The 22,239-nt window shown below is 40.2% G+C and overlaps 1 protein-coding gene across 23 annotated transcripts in view; it reads left to right on the top strand.

Annotated features, from left to right (window-relative positions):
* The window catches only part of DMD (dystrophin), a 1,043,395-nt gene extending 1,021,537 nt beyond the window's left edge, over window positions 1-21,858 (top strand). For 12 of the 23 annotated variants that reach the window (XM_052674156.1, XM_052674159.1, XM_052674158.1 and 9 more), the window contains 6 exons: window positions 1,786-2,029; window positions 2,385-2,508; window positions 6,277-6,369; window positions 6,492-6,608; window positions 12,173-12,204; window positions 19,370-19,449. In XM_052674156.1, the coding sequence (XP_052530116.1) occupies window positions 1,786-2,029; window positions 2,385-2,508; window positions 6,277-6,369; window positions 6,492-6,607 (577 nt within the window). In that variant the 3' untranslated portion in view covers window position 6,608; window positions 12,173-12,204; window positions 19,370-19,449. Of the gene's footprint in view, window positions 1-1,785; window positions 2,030-2,384; window positions 2,509-6,276; window positions 6,370-6,491; window positions 6,610-12,172; window positions 12,205-19,369 lie in introns of those variants that run through there. The other 11 variants (XM_052674157.1, XM_052674152.1, XM_052674163.1 and 8 more) reach the window with 4 other exon arrangements.
* The last annotated feature ends 381 nt before the right edge of the window (window positions 21,859-22,239 follow it).

Raw genomic sequence — 22,239 nt, 5'->3', positions numbered from 1 at the left:
TTTTTTTTTTTTTTTTTTTTTTAAACCTGTCTAATTTGGAAGCAAATAACTAACTTTTTTAGCATCTTCTTAATTTGCCATCCACAGGTTTTTATCATTTTTTTTTTGGAGAACTTGTCAATCCCTTTCATGAAATCAAATTTTTATAGCTATTCACAGAGCAACAAGAAAATAATATAGATTATGTCTAACAGCAGCTGTTGAGTTCTCTCCATAGTCTCTTGTCCACTCCTTGTGTGGGCTTTAGAGAAGGAAAGAGATTCTGAGTTACAGGACAGCCTGCAGATAGGAAGGATCAATGGATCGATGCCTTTTCTTTCTTTTCATTTTTTTCTCATTTTATCTTTTTTTGGTTTCCTCTGCAGAAGAGAGGTTGTGCAAGGGAGACATCCCTGAGGGATGGTTTTCTGGGGTTTTCACTGTCCCAAGTTAGGATGCATCCACCATACATTTGCCCTGGGACAGAAGTGCAATATTTGAGGAGCAGTCATCAGTCTGTCTTTATCCTCAGCATCGTTTCATTGTCCAAGTGACGCTGCTCTGGTTCTTGTTCTGGTCATAAAAATGTACCTTCAGGAAATTTTCAGAGCTTAATAATCTTTACTGGGGGGGTTTCTGAAGTGCTAGTTAGACTTCAGAACGAAATGTCAGAGTGTGTTGTGGTTTGCAGGCAAAACTGGAAAAAGTGTCTTATCTCACAACCTCAAGTAAGAGCAAGTTGGGAAAAAATGAAATCTGGGTCACTGCTTGTGATGAGTAAGCAGTTAGCAGCCTACCATCTACGGAGCCATTTCTCCCCCTCTGGGAAGCAATAGAGAAACATCAGAAGAACAAAATCCCAGAGCAGGCTATTAGGCATCTCGTGCTTTTCTACTACCAGGTACCATTTTTCCATTGTTGGAAAAATTGTTAACCCCAGTAAGGTATATATGTTGTTATAGATCATAATAATCTATGCAGAGTTTTACTGGAGTGAAACTGGAGTTTTATGCAATAGAAAAACAAGCCTAGTAGTGTCATAATGTCACAGTAGACTGCAGCACTGTAGATAGACCAAACTAAGGTGGAAATTAAAGCCTCTTGAATTAGTGAAACACAGTGCAGTTTAAAGATAGACTATAAATGCAATTGCACTTATATATATGTATATATATAAATATAAAGGAAGGAGAATTATGTGGCCTAATTAATGAGAGCACAGTTGCAAATGAACTCTTGAATTCTGTGGTTTGCTCTGAATTTTTTAGTGTCCTTTTTTTCTTAATTTTCTCATCTTTTTGCAATGGGGCAAGGTGGTATAAGCTTTGATTAGTGTTTGTTAAGTGCTTTGATTGCTCGTTTAGCACTAATTACTACACTAGTGTATTTGTGCTTGGTAGTACAGAGGCAATTCAACTTGTACTAGCAACTATAAAATGCAGAAAGCTGAGGACTGAACTCAGGACATGTTGTACTGAGCAGGACGGTGTCTGGAGCCCAGCCAGCCTTCTGCTTTATGTGCCCTGGAAAGGAATTAATTTTGAACTCTCATGATGCAGAGAGCCTTTAGGCAGTACTTGTAGCACAGTTGCATTTGCTGTGCGCAAATCTACGAGGTGTAATCCAACATGGATTCGGAATCAGCAGAATCTAAGGCAGGTTCTGGAGCTGAGCCTCTGTCTCTCTGGTTGCTGCAGGTACCACATCACAGGAGAGGAACACCGTTCCCACTGCCTGTGGGAGAGGGCAGTGTGAGCAGTGCTATTCTGCTTGGTAAAGCTTTACTTCTCTGTCGCTTTTCAACAGAAACTTGCAAGCGGAGTATGAGCGTTTGAAGCAACAGCATGATCACAAAGGATTGTCTCCACTGCCATCCCCACCAGAGATGATGCCGGTTTCTCCACAAAGTCCCCGCGATGCTGAACTGATTGCAGAAGCCAAACTGCTTCGCCAGCACAAGGGCCGCCTGGAGGCCAGGATGCAGATTCTGGAGGATCACAACAAACAGCTGGAGTCACAGCTGCACAGGCTGAGGCAGCTGCTGGAGCAGGCGAGTCCTGAGGCCTTTTCTGAGATCTCTGTGGAGTGATTTTCAAACAGGGTGTGAGCTGTTGCCCATAATGATAGCATACCACAAAATCATATCTGTATAGACTAGTCAGCGAAAAATCTTAAATTGTTTAAAATTGACTTCAGGAGGCAAGGTGAAATCGTGTTTCAGAGTTCTTATCTAGTTTTCTCTTTTATTCAGAATTTAAATGCATTGGTAGTGTGGATATACTTAAAAAACAAGCAGAAAACTGTGTGTATTCATGGTATAAATAAAAAAATACGGAGGTACAAAGAATTGTGCGACTGTATCAAACTGTTAATAACTATTTCTTCTTTTTTCCCTCAATTTTCAGCCACAGGCAGATGCCAAGGTGAATGGTACAACACTATCATCTCCTTCTACCTCTTTGCAGAGGTCAGACAGCAGTCAGCCAATGCTTCTTCGTGTAGTTGGCAGCCAGACTTCAGAAACCATGGGTAAGATAACAAAGTTCAGATTGTCATAAAAAATAGTTTCAGTCCCATTTTCCAGGAAAAAAAAATCTTGCTGCCTTGTTAGTTCAAGTGAAATGAAGTAGACATTTGCAATAGTCTTCGATGTCACTTGGCTCTTTACATTTTCATTGTGGCTCAGGCTTTTGGATTTGATAATGATGTGCACAGTAGCGTAGATATTTTGACTTTAAATGCACAGATCAGTCAGGGCTTGAATTCTAAAAACAAACATCACAAGGAAACTAGTTAAGTGTTTTATTCAGATTGACATTCAGCTATTAAGCATAACATGGCTGACTGAAATGTACATAGTATTAATTAGGACAAAGAGATTAAGTGTATGATTAATCATCCCCATGTTAACTGAGTTGATGGTATTTTTAATATGTCATTGCTTGAGCAGTAGGATAGAGCTGTCACTCTCCAGCACCTTGTGTATTGTCTCTTCTAAGTAAATGTCACATGAGATGTAGAATAAGGTTAAGTAATAGGAAGCCATGAATAGAGATTGGAATTGTTATCCACTGTTCTGTCGCATTTCCTGTCTGTTTTATAATTAGTGAGTATTTATTAGCCAGTGGGAAGGATAGTGAAATGCAGTCATCCATTGCAGCATCTTTAAGTAGTAGTACTTAAATTACTTAAGCAAGATAATATTTGAAATTGGAAAGTAACATACAACTTCATAAATATAAATGTATTAAGTGTACATCCAAGAGAGGCTTTTGGGGGAAGTGGAAGTCTTAATAGGAAGCTTTTCTCTTTACTATGGTTAGAGAAAGAGTCTGTCACAGTGAGAAATGGAATGGAAAGAAATGTTTTGGTTGGTCTGAAATGCCATAGTTATGAGAGAGGCAACCTGTGGAGTTCTGTCTTCTCTCCTAAGTGTGGGTGGAGTTGTCAACTTGTACTGGTATCAAACAAGATGCGTTCTGTAGGCTCTACCACCAAAAAAAAAAAGTGAAATAAATCGTAGGGTCGCTTAAGTTAAAGACTGGGGACAAGAGTACAATGACAGATAATGGGAATTTCATTTAATTCCTTCTGTAATTATGTTACTAGTGAGTAAATATTTTGCTGCTGAGTAATTTTCAGTGGCTTTCCAAAGAAACGTCATGAATTTCATGACACTAAGTATGCTAATTAAAAAGTCTTACAGTTTCATATTTTTTCCTTTAGTAGGCTAGAAATACAGTCATGTACTTCCTTTCATTTGACTTGATCTAAAATAATTCCCTTTTAATATGTGAGACTGGAATTAATTAATATGCATATAATCATATTAGCAGCTGAAGCTTTTTTTTTATTTGAAACAGATGTTTACACATGAAATGGGTTTTTTTCTTTGTTTGATTGAGACAATATGTGGAAGAACAGAGAGGTGTTGAATTGGTATCAATACGATCATGCTGACACTCAGCAATGCAGCAGGGTCAGCAGTAAGGAACAGTGTTTATAAAAAGAATTACTAATCACAGCTATTGCTGTCACCTTTCACACCAGAAAGCATCATTTGCTAGTTTGAGAGTTTTTTCAAAGTACAACTTAAAGTATTCTGAAATTGTGAATGGAACCAGAATGGTGTTATAAATAATGCTTTCATACGAGAAGCTTGCTCCCAATAAAGAGGGAGTCATAATTTTCAAGAAAATGCCAAGGATCTATAGGTCTCTAAAGACAGTGACCACTGTGGTAGCTTTTATATATTTTTGTTTCTGACAGGAAACCCATCTCTCTGTTTCGTGTCTCTCTGCTTTCTCAAGGAGGGATTAATATAAAAAGCTTTCTGCCAGTGGTGTTGTCCAACCTTTTGGTGAAAACAGTAACTCACTCAGAGCCTAATTTGCAAATCCCTTGATAAAGAGACAGTTAAGCAAGTTGAAAATCTTAAATGGGAAGGCCCCAATCTTTGGCTTTCCACTTCAGTAATGTAGTGGTAACAGAGACTCTCAGAGCCATGAAGCTCTGAACCAAGAGGTTGTTGCTGAACTTCAATTTATTCAGGTGCCAAAATTTGTGATCCACCCAGCTCTCCATGCCCTTTATAGAAACACAAATAGGGAAGACCAGTTTGGGTGGAGACGTAATGAACATCTGAAGATTTTTTGGCTGGTATCTTGTGTTACTTACAAGGAAGGGCTCCGAAAAATCATCCAAATGGGAAGGAACAAACCAGTGCATTTTAAGTAAAGTTATAGCAGTCCTGAGGGTAAATACAGTTCAATTTATAACAGCACTTACCAGGATATTTGGAATTCCATAACTGTTGCCAGTTTGTCTAAGGCAGTTCTTGGCCATGAGAGCAGAGCTTCTGCCTTCTTTCAATCTTCAGTTGTTTTCTACATGCATGCTCACAAGGCTTGGGTAGATGCGCTAAGATCTTGCTCTAAGTTTCCACCTTAGCATCCAGCAGAGGCTGAAAGGACCTTCATGTTGCTAAGGCACCTCTGTTGATGTAGCACTTGATGCAGAAATAGCTCACAATGTGAGTTGAGTGTTACTGGCTTGTGAACCCAACACCTGTAGAAAAATCTGAACAAACCACAGCAGTCTCAGCAGCTGTTTTTCAAACCATTAATGGAATAGCTGTTCATATGAATTATGTGCTTCTTGCAGATGCTTTACCTTTGTTTATCTACACTTTGTTACCAGTAATTCTTGACCATTAAGTCTTTTGAAACTCCTGGCCTGAAGGTGAGGCTAACACTAATTCAAGTCATAAGGAATACGTACAGCTGTGAAGTGCTCCTTTTAGCAGCGTCTCTTTTAGTAGACATGGCACTAATGTGGAATGCTGATAGTGTTTAAAGAATCTTCAGGCTAACAGCAAATTAGATTATTTATTACTGAAGTTGAGTAGGGCAAGGCATAATAGAAAAAAGGACCCTTAAGTCATTTTTAAAATAAGGATGTACTTCTCTGTGATTATTACAAAAGGCAAAATTGTTTTTGTATTTTGGTAGAGATAAAAGGAATCTAGTAAAAGAGGATCTCACTGACAGTATCATTTAGGTATATTCTCTTTTTAGGTGTTTTATTCCTATGAGAGGCAATGGTTTTACAGTAAAATAAACAGATTGATTGTGGTTATTGGAAACCGCAACCAAAAATAAAATATATTGAATTTCCCATTAAGCTACTGCCCTATGATGAGGTTATAGAAATTGTTCGGTGGGAGAGATGTGTTTCACTTTATTAAACTGCTGCTAAGCCCTTTTAAAGTACAATTGAATGTTCTTGGAGCGCCAATCTGATGCAATTAAACTGTCAGAAATATTAATAGTGATGCAGATGAGAATCTTGGTTTCTACTGACTTAAGCAGCTAGGCAAAGCAGCACTACTGTGTATCCAGCACTGATAGAAAGCTGCTCAATAGCAGCACTCACAACAGTAGTTTCTTTTACCATTAATAGAATAAGGGAAGTTGAAACGAGGAGCCTCGTCTATAGAACTAAATGTTCCTAGCAGACATTTTGCCTCACTTCTTTTACCAGAGCAGGTTATTTCTTAACTTTCTTATTACAAATTTAAATCAGGGTTAATTGTGTTAAATCCGTTTAATTTTCCTTAGATCCTTAAACTTGCAAGAATAGTAAATAAAATCCAAATTGGCAATTTTCATTATGTAGTAAGCAGAGAATGTGGCTAAGTCACTGAGCATAGCTTCATGAAGGACATACGCAGTAGTTGGGATGTTAGCAAATGATTTCATAGTAGCTTCAATGCAGCAGTCTGGATCTGCTTTCCAGGCGAGGACGACCTGCTCAGCCCTCCCCAAGACACAAGCACAGGTTTGGAGGAAGTGATGGAGCAGCTTAACAACTCCTTCCCCAGTTCCAGAGGTAAGCCCTGCTGCCCGGGAGCATGTGCCAGTGGAGGAGGGCATCACTATCTTGTAAAGAAGTTGTGGATGTTCTGGGCAGAGCGGAAGTTAAAACTGCATTCTCTTCCTTCATGTTTTCAGGTGTTTGGGTTTTGGTTTCCATTTTTTTGCTGTTACTTTTTTTTATTTTACCAATTGCTGTAGATAAACCTGTCCCGTTTAGAGTGGAGAAGCAACCTGCCCCTCCTTTACCTTAAGGTACGTCCACAGCTAGATAAGTGGATGAAACAGCATCCTCTCCGACTCTTGTTTCCTTAGCTTTTTATTCTTCTCCCTTTTGGCTGTGTTCCTTTTCTCACAGCTTCTCTCCTTCAGGCTGTCCCCCTTTCCGATTTATGTCAATACATCCTACCACGTTTATCTTCCTGCCTTTTTCCAAGATGAACGTGCTTCTAAATAGTATTAAACTCTAAATCAGAGTTCTTGACCTTGTAGCACGTAAGTTCAGAGTGACAGAGGAAAAACAAGTGGGTGGTTTGTTTGTGCAGCAGAGGCTGCATACAGCCACAGCATTTCTTTCAATACCTCCATTCTACTCATTTCTGTTGTTTGCTGAAGGTAGACATTTGTATTTTTTGGAACTTGTTTTTTTCACCGAGGAGGGATCTTACCTAAGTCCAGCTGAAATACAGGAGAGGGGATGTGCAAGATGTACCTGTAGCAGTTAAGAAGGCTCAGACATAATCCTCTTGGCAGAGGGATGTCTCAGTGTCTATTGATACTTGGTTGACTGGGTTTTGATAGGGACATAGACTGCCTGCAGGAGCTCTCTTGGATACCATTCTTGGCTAACTAGGAATAGAAAATAAAGGTTTTTATTTTATTTGTGAGAAATGAAAAGTAAAAGTTCACGGGTAAAAATAGCAGAATATGCATACCAGTGGAAAAAAATGGAAATTTTTAACAATAGTTAATATTTTAGTTCAGAAAGATAAGCTGTAACTTCACATCTCCATTCTGTTGTTACAGAATGTGGTGATTTAAATGTGGAGAATGAATATATTTCCTGATTTTATTTCTCTTTTCAATAACCATATTAAAAGTGTATTAAAAGAGATTGCAAGAAATATATTCTTTGTGAAGAAACAATGAAGAAAAAGTGGCAAAGTATTTGCTGGGACAGTCTCCTACTCAGACAGATGAGAACGAATCAGAATTAGTATGTTTAGATAACAATTTATTTTCACAGATGGTGCTGATTCAGAGCTGTTTTCCCACTGCTTATAAATGTGATATCCTTATCTTTCTATCCTTTTGCTTGTACAGCAGAAAGACTGCTCCACAATACTTGGCCTTTGTAGACTCTATCAGCTCTTCTGTCCCTGAAATAATATATCACTCATATCAAATTTTCTAAAACACAGCCGCTGTTTGTTCCTGTTTTTCTGCCTGACCAGCAACAGTAAAGGACAAAATTATTCTCTAGCGGAGAGAGTCTGACAAAATCAGAGTTCCTACAAGACATTTCTCTTGGACCTGACTAAACCAGTTTTGGGCTTTATAAGAGCCTGTCTCTTCCCCTCTCTTTGGCTACCCAGTAAGATTAGTTCACGTGGGAGAAAAAGTTATTCACTTCTTGTGACTTATTTTACAGTTTGGGCTAAAGAGATCAAGGATGCGTTTCATCATCTTACTTTGTTCTTTATTTTTTGATGCGTTTTGCACTAATGTTAGGTTTGTATAGTTGCTTTTTGATTGAAGAGTAGGGAACGTAAAACCATCCGTGGAAAAAAGAAGTTTCTCCCACAGCCAATGCAGATGGCTTTCCAGTCACTGATATATAAGGCTAGTGAAATTGTCAATTTTGCTGAGACTTCACCCATACTTCGGTAATGGAGTTTTCTTGTGCTTCATTTTAATGATTAACTGATATTTTCAGTTGAATATCGTGATACTGCATAAACGGAGCTTACATCAACAGATACTTTGCCACAGCCAGGATTAGAATGTAATCTGAGGTGGTGCCATCCAAGTGCAGGCAGCTTCCACAGGTTTCTGGGATGCTACTTGTAATTTACAAGACTGTAGATGGGGGAAAAGGAAGCAGAGCTGATTATTTCAGCAGAACTCTGAATTGAAGGCCATCTTGCTGTTGAGACGTGCAAATCTGTATCTCTCTATCACTATATCTATAGTGTCAGAGCAGCATAAGATAAGGATTCAGAAGTGGTGGAAGTGTTATTTCTTTACACGACAGGCAGCATAAAATCGCGAGCCACTTGCAGATTTTCAATAAACAAAACAATAAACTCAAGCCACAAGCACAAATCTATCAAGATTTTCTTACGTTAATTCTTTTATTTTTTTAAGTAGACTTAAAAATTTGTCGCAAGAAACAGTCATCGTAGCTTGGCTGTCAGAGTGCTTTCTGACACAGTAGCTCATGAGATATTATTTAAAACTTGAATTCAAACTACGTGGATTAAATGCAACCACTCAGAATGCATACCATCTCTAAGAGTTCAGAATAGCAGGATGATAGATTAAATGTGTAAGGTTGACTAGGATTTGAAATAACTTTGGTTTTTTTCTATACTAATGTTGTAGAAAGAGCATTCTGCTGTGGTATTAATAGATTATGCAATTTCAGAGGAGCTACAAATGACATAATGCACACAGCAAAATCTTAGTTTGAAAGAGAAGAGAACGAAAAAATGAAATCCATCCTTCCAAATAACCTGAAATTGGAATAAATGGAGGAAATCTGGGGTTATATTAAAAGCCTGGGAAGTTACTGTCAATACATTAAACAGGATATTGCTTCAGGAAGCTTTTATTTTGGCCTTCTGAAACAAAGCAATAAATTATATGGTATTGGTTAATTTTTAGTCACCTGGAGACAGATTTGTTTTGATTATCGTATTTACCAAATCTTTGCTATATATTGGTGCTCTGAAAGAGACATCAAGGTTTCGTGGCATTTGTTTGGAATGTATTTTAGAAAACCATGCATTAAACAAATTAAGTCACAGATCTTCATGAGCAGATTTCAGATGAAGTAACTTGTATTCCTTTGTACCTTTTATAGGTGTTCAGTTTCTTCAGTTTAACCTTTGGGCAGCTGTTAGCGTTTCCTAAGTAGTGCAGGACCTCTGTGCTCTTCGCACAGCTGAAAGCTTTGTAGGTGCTGAAAGCCATTTGATTTCTGTGAAGGAAAATGTTGCTGAATACCTGATGATTGCTATCACTAAGTAGTTTTTCTTTACTTGAAGCCTATGAGATTTCCCATCCATTCCTGCTTTACTTTGCTGCTCCCAGCAAATTCACAACTGCTGCAGCTGCTCTAGACAGCTGCTGTGCTAACTCATAACAGATGTCAAAGTCAGAAGTGTGACATTTAGTGGAAATATACTATTAAATACCACCTCAGTGGTTTAGTTGACCCTGCTAGATAGTAGGCCACAGAGGAAAACATTTTCACACTGTGTTTGTGCCCAGGTACCTGAATCTCCTGGGAATTCTTTTGTAATTAGAAAGTAAGATTGGCAGGGTAGTATTTTTAAAGCCAAATTCATTTCTCCTTCAACACTGAGGACAAAGAGTTTGCATTATTGCAGGTGGACCTCACAATGGAGCAGACTATTTTGTAGTTACGGTTTTGTGGCAAATGGTATTTGTGAGTGAAACTCAGAAGTGAATTTCAGGACAATTCTTGAGTTACTGAACTCAGTATGAGTTCCCCACAATGTCAGTGCAGAGCAGTGCTTGTGGAAGTAGGAGCAATGATGTGGTTAGAAATGAGACCGTGGTGGCTTCAAAGAGCCTGAGGCTGTGGCATTACTTGGACACCTCTAGAGAGGGATCAGCACTCACCATAATTATTTAACACAGTACTGCCTAATACAGATGTTTTTTTGTGCAGTGACATTACAAGATCCCACAACATTAAATAAATGGCACTGAGAATAGCAGAAGTTATGCTTTACTTTTATCTCATTCACATAGAAGCATACCAGACACATTCTTTTCTTGCATCACTCAGCTTCTATGAATGGGTTAATGTTGTAGGTGGGACTAGCAGCTTTGATCACTGCAAATAACAGAATTTTTCTCATTCTGGCAGCTAAACACCTCACGACTCAGACTTCTCACAATGTACTGAATCATAAGAATACTCTGGAGTAATTACACTGTAGGGAATTCTGGAAATACTCTTCCAGTTGAGCTAGCTTGGCTCCTTCTCGTGTGTATTCCCCTCCCTCCATGCTGTGGTCCTGCATAGCACATCACTTGGCCCAGGTGACTGAGATTCCTTACGGTTCTTTTGGGGTGGAGTGCTGTAGTGTGTAGCAGCTGAGCTGCTCTGCAGAGTTCTGCAGTAGTGATATGGAGGGCTAGATCCTTTCTGACACTGAGCACTCAGTCCTGATGTAAACTAAGAATACATTAATAAAAGTCGCAACACTTCAATCCACTTCTATTTTAAGAAAAAAGTACTGTTTGCAGATCTCTCTAAAGCCTGCCCCTCTCCTGCATTCTGTGAAAGAGAAGCAATTCAGTGGGTGCTTTGTGCTCTGTGCTTTAATCTAAAACTGCATAGATGCATGAGGTTGCTGAGCCTTTTTCTGCTCCTTGTAAAACACTTGCAAACTTATCATATTCTTTCCCTGCCTTTCTACTGCAGGTCATGACACCTTCCAAAACCTGACAGCAATTAAGTCTCTGTTATGCTGACCAGTGTCTTCTCTGTCACATAGCTTTCTCTCCCCCTGCTGTCTCATAACACTCACAATTACATTACTTACAGCAGCTCTGGGGCAAAGATCATTCTCTTTCTTAAACAGTATCTGCCTTCGTGGCTCTTAGAGGCCTAAGACTCATGGTCTGGCAGTACCAGTGCTTCAGGAGTGTACCAGTTGCAATGGAATATAGCTTCTGGAGATGGCGAGTATTTATTGTCACTGGACATAGAATGGGTACAGGGGGAAGTGTTTCAGCAGTTGATTTGCACCCAGCTTTTTTTTTTTTAAAGCAAAATACACCTCAACAAGTGTTTGAGAAGAATCTGTTGGATCAAAGTGTGGCTTCTAGGAAGGTTCATAAGGACATCTTTTCAGCTGAAGTCATTACTGACTGCTCGGTTTTGTTATTGCAACTTAAAAGTGTTGAGAAACTTTCCTTTTTTTTCCCTTTTACTTCATTTTTCTCCTCCTTTGTGCCTTTGCTCTATCATTGTTAAATGCATGCGGGTCGACTTGTTGGAAATACCTTCTTGAGTACATTTATCCTGAATGTGAGAATAGTAATATTCTGTCTAATGGCTTTAGGTATAAAATGTATGTGAGTACACCTATGTGTATGTATGAGTGAATACATGGGTACATACATATGTAGGCAATAATAAAATATGTTTAGATAAAATAATTTTGAAGTTGGATAAACACGGTTGTACCACCAGTGCTAATTAGAAGAAGTACACAAATTAACAAAATGTGCATGCCCAGAATATGAATCAGATTTTCTCTTTCATCCTTATCCTCAGCTGAAAGGGCTGTGTGTTGGTTTTAGTGGTTTTCTCAAGTGTTTTTGCTAAGTTAAAACCAAACAGCAGATTACAGAACTGTTCTTGAATAAATCAGCTCAGAATTGTCAGTGGATTTCAATGTACTTTCAGTCTTTGTTTAAAGCACAAGTAGTTACTTTATATTAAGTTCCTAAATGGAAACTGAAGTGTCTTTTACGTTATGAAGAATATATTCATGTTGTGTTGTTGTTTTTTTCTTTTCTGATATTTCTTCCACTTCCTCTCTCTGGTCCTAAAGGAAGAAATGCCCCTGGAAAGCCAGTGAGAGAGGTTAGTGAGATGCAAGCTCACTGCCATGGCTTCTGTTTGTCACATCTTGCTTTCTGTGCCCAGCATGCGTGTGACAGCAGCACGGTTTGTTTGGGTTTGTTAAAGGGTGGGGATTGTCTTCTTGTGGTTTTAGTTTTGTTTGGTTTTGCTGAGTGCATTTCCCACGAGTGCTCTAACAGCAGCGTACCTCTCAACTTTCCACAGAGACAGCATTAGCCCAGGAGCGTGCCTTTTCCTCCTGAAGACGGAATTCAGGGGCAGGGAGGAGAAAGCAATACGTTGAAAGTAAATCTTTGTGTGACAAATGTGGTCAGCAAAAAATGCTGCTGTAATTGACTTACGTTCTGCTTTTCCTGCGTGTAAACAAAACAGAGACACCCGTGTCCCTTACTGTTCTGTTTACATACTTGCAGTTTTATTTACATCTGTGTGCCAGTATATCAACCATGAACCGCAGTAATTAGGTATCCTATTGTTTTTCTTCAACACAGTGAGAGTTGAGAGGTACAAGAGATTCAGGTGTTTTAATTTACTGATATACTGTTGCATTATGAAGAATGCTACTAACATTCACCAGATCCACAGTGCTGCTTTCAGTGAACGGACAGTGGTTTTCAGTGGGCACTTTGGACATGGTTTGTTTGATGCATTTGTACGTCGTTAATGGAGGAAAATGTGTTGTGGTGTGTTGTCATAGCCCCTTTTAAAGTATTTCCAGAAAGCCTTTATTTTTTCCTCTGTGAAGCTGCTCTTCACTCTCCAACCAGAGATGTTTTCAAAGATGAATTCTCAGGGAAAATCATTATTGAAGATAAAATATTCAGGGACTGCCTGAGCACAGTAGCAGGTATCTGTGAAATGTCCTTTCCTATGCAGCAGGGCGAGCTCAAGAAAACGCACTACACTGGGCGTTTGGCTGAGCTCTTGTGAGCCCCCAGTCACCCACACACTACACTGGGTAAGCCAGGATTTGTTGTGATGTGATGCCTTGAAATACAGCGGTTCTCTGCATTTGCTGTAGCGGCTTGCACGGGTATTTGGAGGAGTGAGATCCTCGGTGCAGATTACATCTGCCCTCAAAGGTCAGGTCCTTTCAAATGGATGAAAAAGGGTGCTTGGCATGTCATCAGTCTGCACCAGTTCCGAAATGGTGTGAAATTGATTTCATATCCAGCCCTTCACATATGGTCTGAGAATTGTTCTCCAGTTCAGCAAAACAGGTTGTTGATTTCCATTATCCTCATTCATATGTATGCGTATTGTGCAGAAAAAGGAGAAGGTTCTGCTGCTGAGGACATTTGATACAATTAACAATATGACGGTAGAAAAATGGCCATGTTTTTACCTGCTTGCATTCTATCAGCATAACCCTAAAAGCCCTGACTTCTTCAATGAATTGCATACTGCCCTCCAGTTGTGTTTGTGCTCACTGATGATTCCAGAGAGTGCTTTAGTAACTTGCAGAGCTGAATATAAAGCACAGTTCTCTGCGTGCTCGTGGAGTATATGAGGTAAGTTACAGAACAGCTTTTACTTTATGCATGAATCCATTTGTGCATTGTCAGATCATGCAATTTTAAACCCGCTGGCCAAGTTTTGATCCCATTTTGCGCATTAGGTATTGTCTTCATGTGTAATCCCATGGATTTCCTGGCATTAACTCAATATGAATAAGGGCATCAAAATTCAAGCCACCAACAGAAAGGATTTTTTCTTTTGTGGGGAAAGAGTAAGAAGTCTGTGCTGCTGAAAAGTGCAGCTCTGGGCTTTCTTAATTTACGTTCTGTCCACTCATTGGAGGCTGAGTACTCCACGTTTATTTCTGTGACAAGTTGTACTGGAAGATTGATATTCAATTACTGTGCCCTCACCCAAGGGCCTTAATTCCAGTATCGCCTCTAAAGCAAATTCAGCAGATATGGAGCACATCATTCTGTTTGTGACCAGAAATGATGGAGCTACTGTCTGCAGAAATAAGGATCTCCCGCTTTCAAAGCGAACACTCTTGTATTAGTATTCCCTCCATTTTACAAGTATCAGCTAATACTCTCCTTGCCCACTTTGAGCGATGCTGCTGCAATTGAAAGACTGCAGTAGTATTTTTCTTAAATAACATCTTTCAATCTTCTAGTGCCTAAAGCATAGATAAAACCTTTTCAGCTTTAAAGTATTAAAAAAAAAAAAAAAAAAAAAAAAAAAAGGAATTAATGCCTTTGGTGAAAATATATTAAAAACATTAATAATAACGGGTGTAAAGCTATGATATATATTTTTCTAAGTGCTTTAGGGAGAGTATTATTCTCATTTGCTTCTTAATTAAAAATGTCTGTATCTTATGTTTCAGTCTCACAGCAGGCAAGGAAGCAAGTGTTAAAAAAAAGCAAACAGCTATATAGAAACAGTTAATTTGAGCTCTTAGGTAATAATAGCATTATGGAAGGTATATTCATTACATATACAGTACTGGGAAATTATTGCATATGTTAAGGCCACAAAGATGATCAGAGAACTGGAGCGCTTCTCCTATGAAGACAGACTGAGGGAGTTGGGCTTGTTCATCTTGGAGAAGAGAAGGCTCCAAGGAGAGACCTCATTACAGCCTTCCAGTACTTGAAGGGAAGGGGATAGACTTTTTCCATGGGCGTATAGTGATAGGACAAGGGGGAATTGATTTAAACAGAAAGAGGGAAGATTTAGGTGAGATGTTAGGCAGAAATTCTATACTCATATGATGGTGAGGCGGTGGACTAGAGAGTGCCCCACCTCTGGAGGCACTCAAGGCCAGGTTGGATGGGACCCTGGGCAGCCTGAGCTGGTCGGGGCAGCCCTGCCCACAGCAGGGGTTGGCACTGGGTGATCTTTAAGGTAACTTCCAACTTGAGCCATTCTGTGATTGTTGTTTTCAACTATTTGCAATCTTGTCCTATCTTTTACTCCCTTGTGCAAGTGACTCCACTCTCCACCCCCAGCATTTAACCCTGATAAATTTTTGCTGCATCATTCAGAAGGTTGCTCAGGTCATGTCTGCCACAGGAAAGGAGCTCAGAAGCTAAGGTGCCCCAGAGCAAGGGCAGCCAAGCTCCAGCCTGAGCTGTGTACCCACAGACATGATAGCTTTCCACAGAGAATTCACAGAAACCCTGTGAAACACTTCACTCTTCTGTGCAAGCAGGTGAGGAATCATGAATCTAAATTAGACTGCTTCCCCAGTCCGCCTCTGGTGCTGTTACAAAGGAGCCTAAGGTAAGAAAGAAGGACTTTCATCTTTTATTTTGTGTTGCAAAGCTGCTCCGGGACTCGTGGCATCATTAACGCTAACATAGTTCAGCAGTAAACACCTCTTCCCCAGACATCAAAATGCAAAGCAGTGACAGGTCTTTTAAAAGAGCAGACTTGAAGCACGGTAGACGTCAGTGAATAAATACAGAAGCACCTGATGTAACAGTAGTGGAAGGCTTAATTCTAGCTGCTGCAGAACAAACAGTGTCACCAGGGGCCAGTGAGCTCAGAGCCAATTGGAAGCCCTCCTCACCTCATTCTTCCTCCACCTCAGGGCAGCCTGGGGCACGGGGCTGGCAGGGGCACAGGCAGCAGCTCCTGGGCCACCATCACCCAGAGCTCTGCTGTTTTCATGTACATCCAAGCTGCTGGCAGGGCAGTGATGTCCAGTTGGCTGGGGCACGGTCAAACTGTGTGCTCTTCTGGCTCATCCTACCTTCCCATGCTGTCCTGGGACCACAGTGCCAAGGCTGATGGACTTTACAGTCCAGCTGTTAACATAAACTGCAGTCAGCAGTGGTTTATAGTGGTTATGCTCTGAACTGTAAACTCAGATGGCTCAGGAGGAGATGCACGGTTGTTCTGCTTTTCTGCAGAGGAAGTTATGACCCATGGTACAGGCAGAACATGGAGAGGAACTCATATCTGCATAATCACCCCAGCATAACGCTGCACAGCTTTTGTGGAGGGAGAACAGATTCGAAGTGTGGTTATCTCAAAAATATGGCAGCAATTAACAGAGAAAAGAAAAAAGCACTAGCATACATGCCCATAATTTTTTATGCTTTGAAGAATAGCTAGAGATCTCTGCATCCATCTTGGCCTGTGTTTCAGTTGCCTGAACAATTTAGCAATTTGTACCTGCTGTGGCAGACTTTTAAAAGACTTGCTTATATTTTCTTTTGATTTAAGTTATTCTCTCTAGACCTAGTCTTTTCCTATAAAATCAGCTTGTTTTTGTTACCTTTACTGCTCTGTGTCTGACAGAACAAAATAGTAGTAACTAGTACTGAATTTTTCTGAAGATGGGTTTTTGCAGTTTGATTGCAGTTTGGGTGATAACTCTTTCTTGAAATGAGAGTGAAATTGGAATGTGTGGCCTTGGAGTCCCAGAAAAGACTGGTATTGATTCTAGAATCAGTCATCACTGTGAATCTGAATGAGTGATCCCTCAAGTAATGTCTGCTCCCTCTGCAAGTTACCTGATAACAGGCTGCAGCACCCTCCTGCCCTGTGTCTGTAGTGTGCTGCAGGCAAGGAAGAATGTTATTTAAAGCTAGAGGTTGCTTGACACAAAAAGGACTTTCATCCTCCAGAGTCAGTATGTTTGTAGGCATGCTGCAGAACAGTCAGTTTATACCAGGGTTATTCAGGTGCCATTTGCTACCTAAGCATATCAGAGCTTCGTATAAGTAGAGCAGGCCAGTGACAGCTGTGTTTCACTTTACCAGAGGATCTCCAATCCAAAATTATTGCTTTTCTATGACTTCATCAATTTTTCTTTTTCCTGGATTGATCTCAGCTGGAGGGATTGCACTGTAATAGGGAGGGGTAAATGAAAATTGAGGGCCATTACTACAATTGCTTCTTAAAGTTCGTGCTAGCATTTAATTACAGCCTGCCTGGTGTAAGAAATATCCCTTAATCTAAGGTATCTTTTGACCAAAACTTGGCAGGAAGTTTTCATATGCTGTTTCTTGACATGCTTATGAGCGAATGACAAGTTCTTGCATAGGATTAAGACTGTACATTAATGTTTTTTAAATGAAAATACTGTGTGATGCATCTCTTTTTTCTGTATATGAGTGCGAGAAAGAAGATACCATTGCATTAGAGCCAAGTATTTCTTTGTCTCAATATTGGGCACTGTGTCATGTGCTCACTCTGAAGTGGAAAGCTTGGTGAACATTTATTGCTTAGATGTGGGATGATTTTGTATAAGGAATGCTACATTCCGAAGAACCAGTTCAAATGTACGTATGTGAAGGTAAAAAGTGGTAGTAGCTCTCCAGAAGAAAGAAACTTCCCTGGACATTTCTTAGGTCATCCTTTTTCCATTCTGTATGCTGGTGAATATTAAGTAATGTCACCCCAAGCTTCTGTGCGCTGTAGAAATGCTGGCAGTGCATGATTATCACAATATTTGAACATTTGGAAGAGAATGGTCTTTTCTTCCAGCTTGTGTTGGTGAGCATGATTTGTCCCACAGGAAAGGGTTGCTCTTGTTGTTAGAAACAACAGCTATGTCAGGAGGGACAAGAGCCCTGTAGGTGGACAGTATTAAATGGCTTAAGCCTGGCTTAGTCAGGCTTCTTCAGGGCACAGGTAGTGAGTTGTGCGAAAGATGCATCTTGGATGTTCTGGTCATGTCCTGACTTCATTCAGGTGCTCCTTCTTTTTGGACTATGGTGAAGGCTCAGCATACAGGTTAACACAAAGCATTCCTGGGAAGCAGAGACGTGGGCAGACAGTGTTGCACCTTCAGTGCTCTCCCAAGGAAATACTCTACTGCAAGTACTCTCAGGGAGTAAATAAAACTCTGCAGGCCATAGCAACGTGGAGTTTTATTGAGTAATGCTTCCCCTGTTAAATTCTTTCATTTCCTGGCATTCTGCTGCTTGGGGCCTTCAAGAGTTGGAGGTCATGTGCACTTCTTCACATCTAAATAAATCTTTCTTCTGTCATTATTTTCTGACTCCGTTTTTTAACTCATTTATATGTTTGGCCTCTACGTCCGCCTGTGGCGATGAGTTCAATAATGTAATTATGTACTGTGTGGAATATAATTTCCTTCTGCTGCTTTTAAGACTTGTCTGCTTGCTCCTCCATGTCCTTGCAAGGAATCTTGAATTGGATGCCTATCCTTTAGGCTGTCTAGATCTCTGCCATAATCCCTCTTCAGTCATATACTTTCAGGAGGCTCCAGGTGGGCGTCAGTTGCTTGAACCATGATCTCTGTCATTTGAGATGTTTCAAGGGTGTTTCAGACAGTGGTAGAGGGCTGCTGAACTGCCACAGGGCTTAGAGGAGACCCAACATTTCCTGAACAGTTGCCAGAGACCAGGAGGGAGTGCAAGGTGCCTAATCTGACAACAGTTGGCATTTTAATCCCCCTACCTTCACATCTGTTTAGTCTCCAATTTTGTTGAAGCAATTTGTTACTGCTGGTCAGCACTGTGACCTTTAACTTTCCCTTGGTGAAATGAGCGTGAGAAGAAGTTATAGATTCTGTCTTCAGAACCTGCAGTCTGCATTTATTTATCACTTCTGTGTGGGAGGCCTGTACGTAGTTACTTGATAACTGGGCGTCTTAGTACTGCTGGACTGCTGTCTGAAAGGCAGAGGACATTACAGGAACTATTACTGAAGAGACTGAGTAAACCGCGGCCATTTACTTTGTTCCAGCTATCAGTGCAGCCATCCTGCTGGGACTCCTTGCCTTTAATGAAGTAGTTAATTACTGCTGATCTGTTTTCTATTTTTCTCCTCGATAGAACTTTGAACGCTCAAACACTTGCGCCACCAGTTGGAAGGATTTCGGTGATATTGTTGGATGTAATGACGGCTTTTGGTGAACGTTTGTTGTGACACGGTTTCCTCACTACTGGGGATTTTTGTTGGAACGCAGACACGCTGGCTTATTGTCAGTGTAGCTTACACTAACTGTTCCAGCCAGAGCTGCTGTTAAGTGTTTCAGGAAATTGGCAGCTTTTGCTTATGATGACATATGCTCATACAGGAGACTTTTGGAAACAGCACTCTGTAGCGTACTGCGCTGGGGATGCCGGTGAGCCGTTCCTGGAGAGTGACACATCTTGTACTTGGCCTTTTCCACGAGATGTTCCTGTCTCATTTTAACGTCCTCTTCTTTGCCTTTCTTTTCTAGGCCACAATGTAGGGAGCCTGTTCCACATGGCAGATGACTTGGGAAGAGCGATGGAAACCTTAGTGACAGTGATGACTGACGACAAGGTGTTAGAATAGCAAGATGTGTTTTACAACTTCAGGCGTCCCGCATGGTTTTTATAATATTCATACTACAAAGAGGATTAGACTGTAAGAGTTTACAAGAAAACAAATCTATATTTTTGTGAAGGGTAGTGGTACTATACTGTAGATTTCAGTAGTTTCCTAAGTCTGTTTCTGTTTTGTTAACAATGGCAGGTTTTACACGTCTATGCAATTGTACAAAAATTATAAGAAAACTACATGTAAAATCTTGATAGCTGAATAACTTGCCATTTCTTTATATGGAACGCATTTCGGGTTGTTTAAAAAAAAAAATTTATAACAGTTATAAAGAAAGATTGTAAACTAAAGTGTGCTTTATAAAAATAATTGTTTATAGAAACCCCCTTTAAAAAAAATACAAAAAAAAAAACCTGAGGCAGTGCATTTGTTCAGTATCATTTCAGCTCTGCAGCTGCATCAGAGAGAAATTCATGTTCTGTGTTCTTTTCCTGGCCTGTCAAAGAGGAGAGAAAGAAAAAAGCATTTCCTGCAGCAACACCAAAACGGCCAACTTAACATTTCTCATTGGTTTTGTCTGAGTAGGGCTGGCTTTAAAAAAAACCTCCTGGACTTCCAGTGAAGATAGATAGTTATTTCACTTCTTTCCAATAAAATTAATAACTTCATGAATCACACTAGTTGGCAATAATTAAATGAAAGAGCACATGACATGACAGAGCCTGCAAAAAATTAATGAGAAGAAAAAAAGAAGAAAGAAGGAAAGAGTTTAATGATGTCCAATACGCCAGCATTTCCTCTGCTGACTAAATCCCTGAATGTCCTTAGTGAAGGAACGTAGAATTGCCTTACCGGATGAAACCTTTGGACCTTACTGTCCGGTACTCTGCTGGCTGCAGCCAGCGCCCAGAGCTTTGGCAGGAGCTGCGTGTGGCTTTCCCTGCCCGCTGCCACTGTTAGCATCACCTCACTGCACACGAGAGAAGAAAGGGAGAAGTTCCCTCCTGACCCCACGTGGGATCAGCTTCTGACATGAAGCACAAGTGGGTTACTCACAGAGCACCTTTGCTTGTATGGCTTCCAACACTGTTAACGAACGTAGAGCTACTTGATCCTCTGGAAGATAAAACCAGACCTTTCCACAATGTCTGTCTCAGCCTGCTAGAGCAGCTGGTCCCAAGGAGCTGTAATGCAGCAAGCAACCTTTGAGGAAGGCTGTAGAATTACTGCTGTTCTTGTATGTGTATGGTGATCAGGTGAAGGTAGCCACACTGCTCCCCGAGATATTTATCTTCAAAACAAAGGCCCTGATGCTTTCTCCTTCCCCGTTTCTCTCTACAAGTAACACCGCACAATTAACAATAAAGTGAGAAAGAGAGGAACTGATAGAAAAACAGATTAGCCAGCGTAACTGCAGCTCTTGAGAGGTAGGTTTGGGTATGAGGTGCTGTCAGCAAAAGCTTTACCACTTCATTATCTTAACCAGCTTTTAATTTTCTCTTAGATACATAGAAACACGCCGTCTGACTTTATATTGCAAAGTACAAATCTGTTACCTCTTCTTGTATGAAGTGTAATTAAATTTGGGAAAGATTTTATTTTGAATGCTAGTTAACATTGAACATGGCTAGTCATGCTATTTCTACCTCACTTTGGTTTTGTGGTGTTCCTGACAATTACGTACAGATATGTTACATCATCACCACTCGTCCATTGTGTGAACGGGTCTCATCATTTAAGTAAGAATGCCAATAATTCACAAAGAATTAAGTACAATCCCCCCAAACCTCTGCTTTCATAATAAAGAGCTTTATTTAACACTTTACTGCGGTAGGAACCCCATGTAATTCTCATGGTCTTCTTTACCAGAAGGTTTGGTCTGAGATCTGGGAAAGAGATGGGTTTCTTCTCGTTTTTTTCCCCCTTATGCCCACCCTTAAACCTTCTCTTCAGAAAACAAAAGGAGGAAAATGGATTGCATGGTTGTTTTCATCAGGGTTTTGTTTTGTTTGTTTTACTTTCTAGGTCTTAGTTTTGGAGTGAGTCTGTCAAAAATATTTAAAAAGTTGAAAGCTTTATCACTGCTTTTTGAAGCATAATTTGGGAATTGTTTCATATTCCTTATAACGACAAAGTATTAAACTGTAAAACATAATCAGTGTAATTGAATACATAAATACCATATGGCATGTTATTTCATTGTTACTCAGTACTGGTTTATTACTTGGATATCATAATATATTGTGTTTTAACACCAACACTGTAACATTTACTAATTATTTTTATAAACTTCTGTTTTACTGCATTTTTCACAACATACCAGATTTCACCAAATATATGCCTTACTATTGTACTATATACTGCTTTACTGTGTATATCAATAAAGCACGCAATTATGTTATAAAAGGTCTGATGTTTCTGTTGAGGTTCTCAGTGCCCAGCTGGTGCCTCCCCTCTGCAGTGGTGCCACCACTGTGCTGCCAGCTCCCAAATCTCCTTCTGACCGCCATCTCTGTGCTGTGGGCAGCACTTGAGGTTTGCTTGGCAGAGAGCAAGAGGCTCTTCTGGCTTTGGTTTTTCTCCCTGTTAGTATTTTGGGCCACGTGAAGCACGCAAGCTGTTCTAGGGGAGCAGCACGTTCTGCTTCAGAGGGGGGAATGAAATTCTGTCCGTCGACAGTTTGGTACTGTGAAGCAGAAGCAAAACTGAGGTTTGGTCATTTGTCTGACATGCACCAAGTCCTCTTCCGCAGGGCTTTGGGAGGGGGTGTTCCCATCAGAGAGGCTG

The sequence above is a fragment of the Tympanuchus pallidicinctus genome, unplaced genomic scaffold (genome assembly GCF_026119805.1).
Source record: "Tympanuchus pallidicinctus isolate F22 unplaced genomic scaffold, pur_lepc_1.0 scaffold14, whole genome shotgun sequence".
Lineage (NCBI taxonomy): Eukaryota > Metazoa > Chordata > Aves > Galliformes > Phasianidae > Tympanuchus > Tympanuchus pallidicinctus.
The sequence above is the reverse complement of the archived record's forward strand: the minus strand, read 5'-3'. Positions and strand labels throughout refer to the sequence as shown.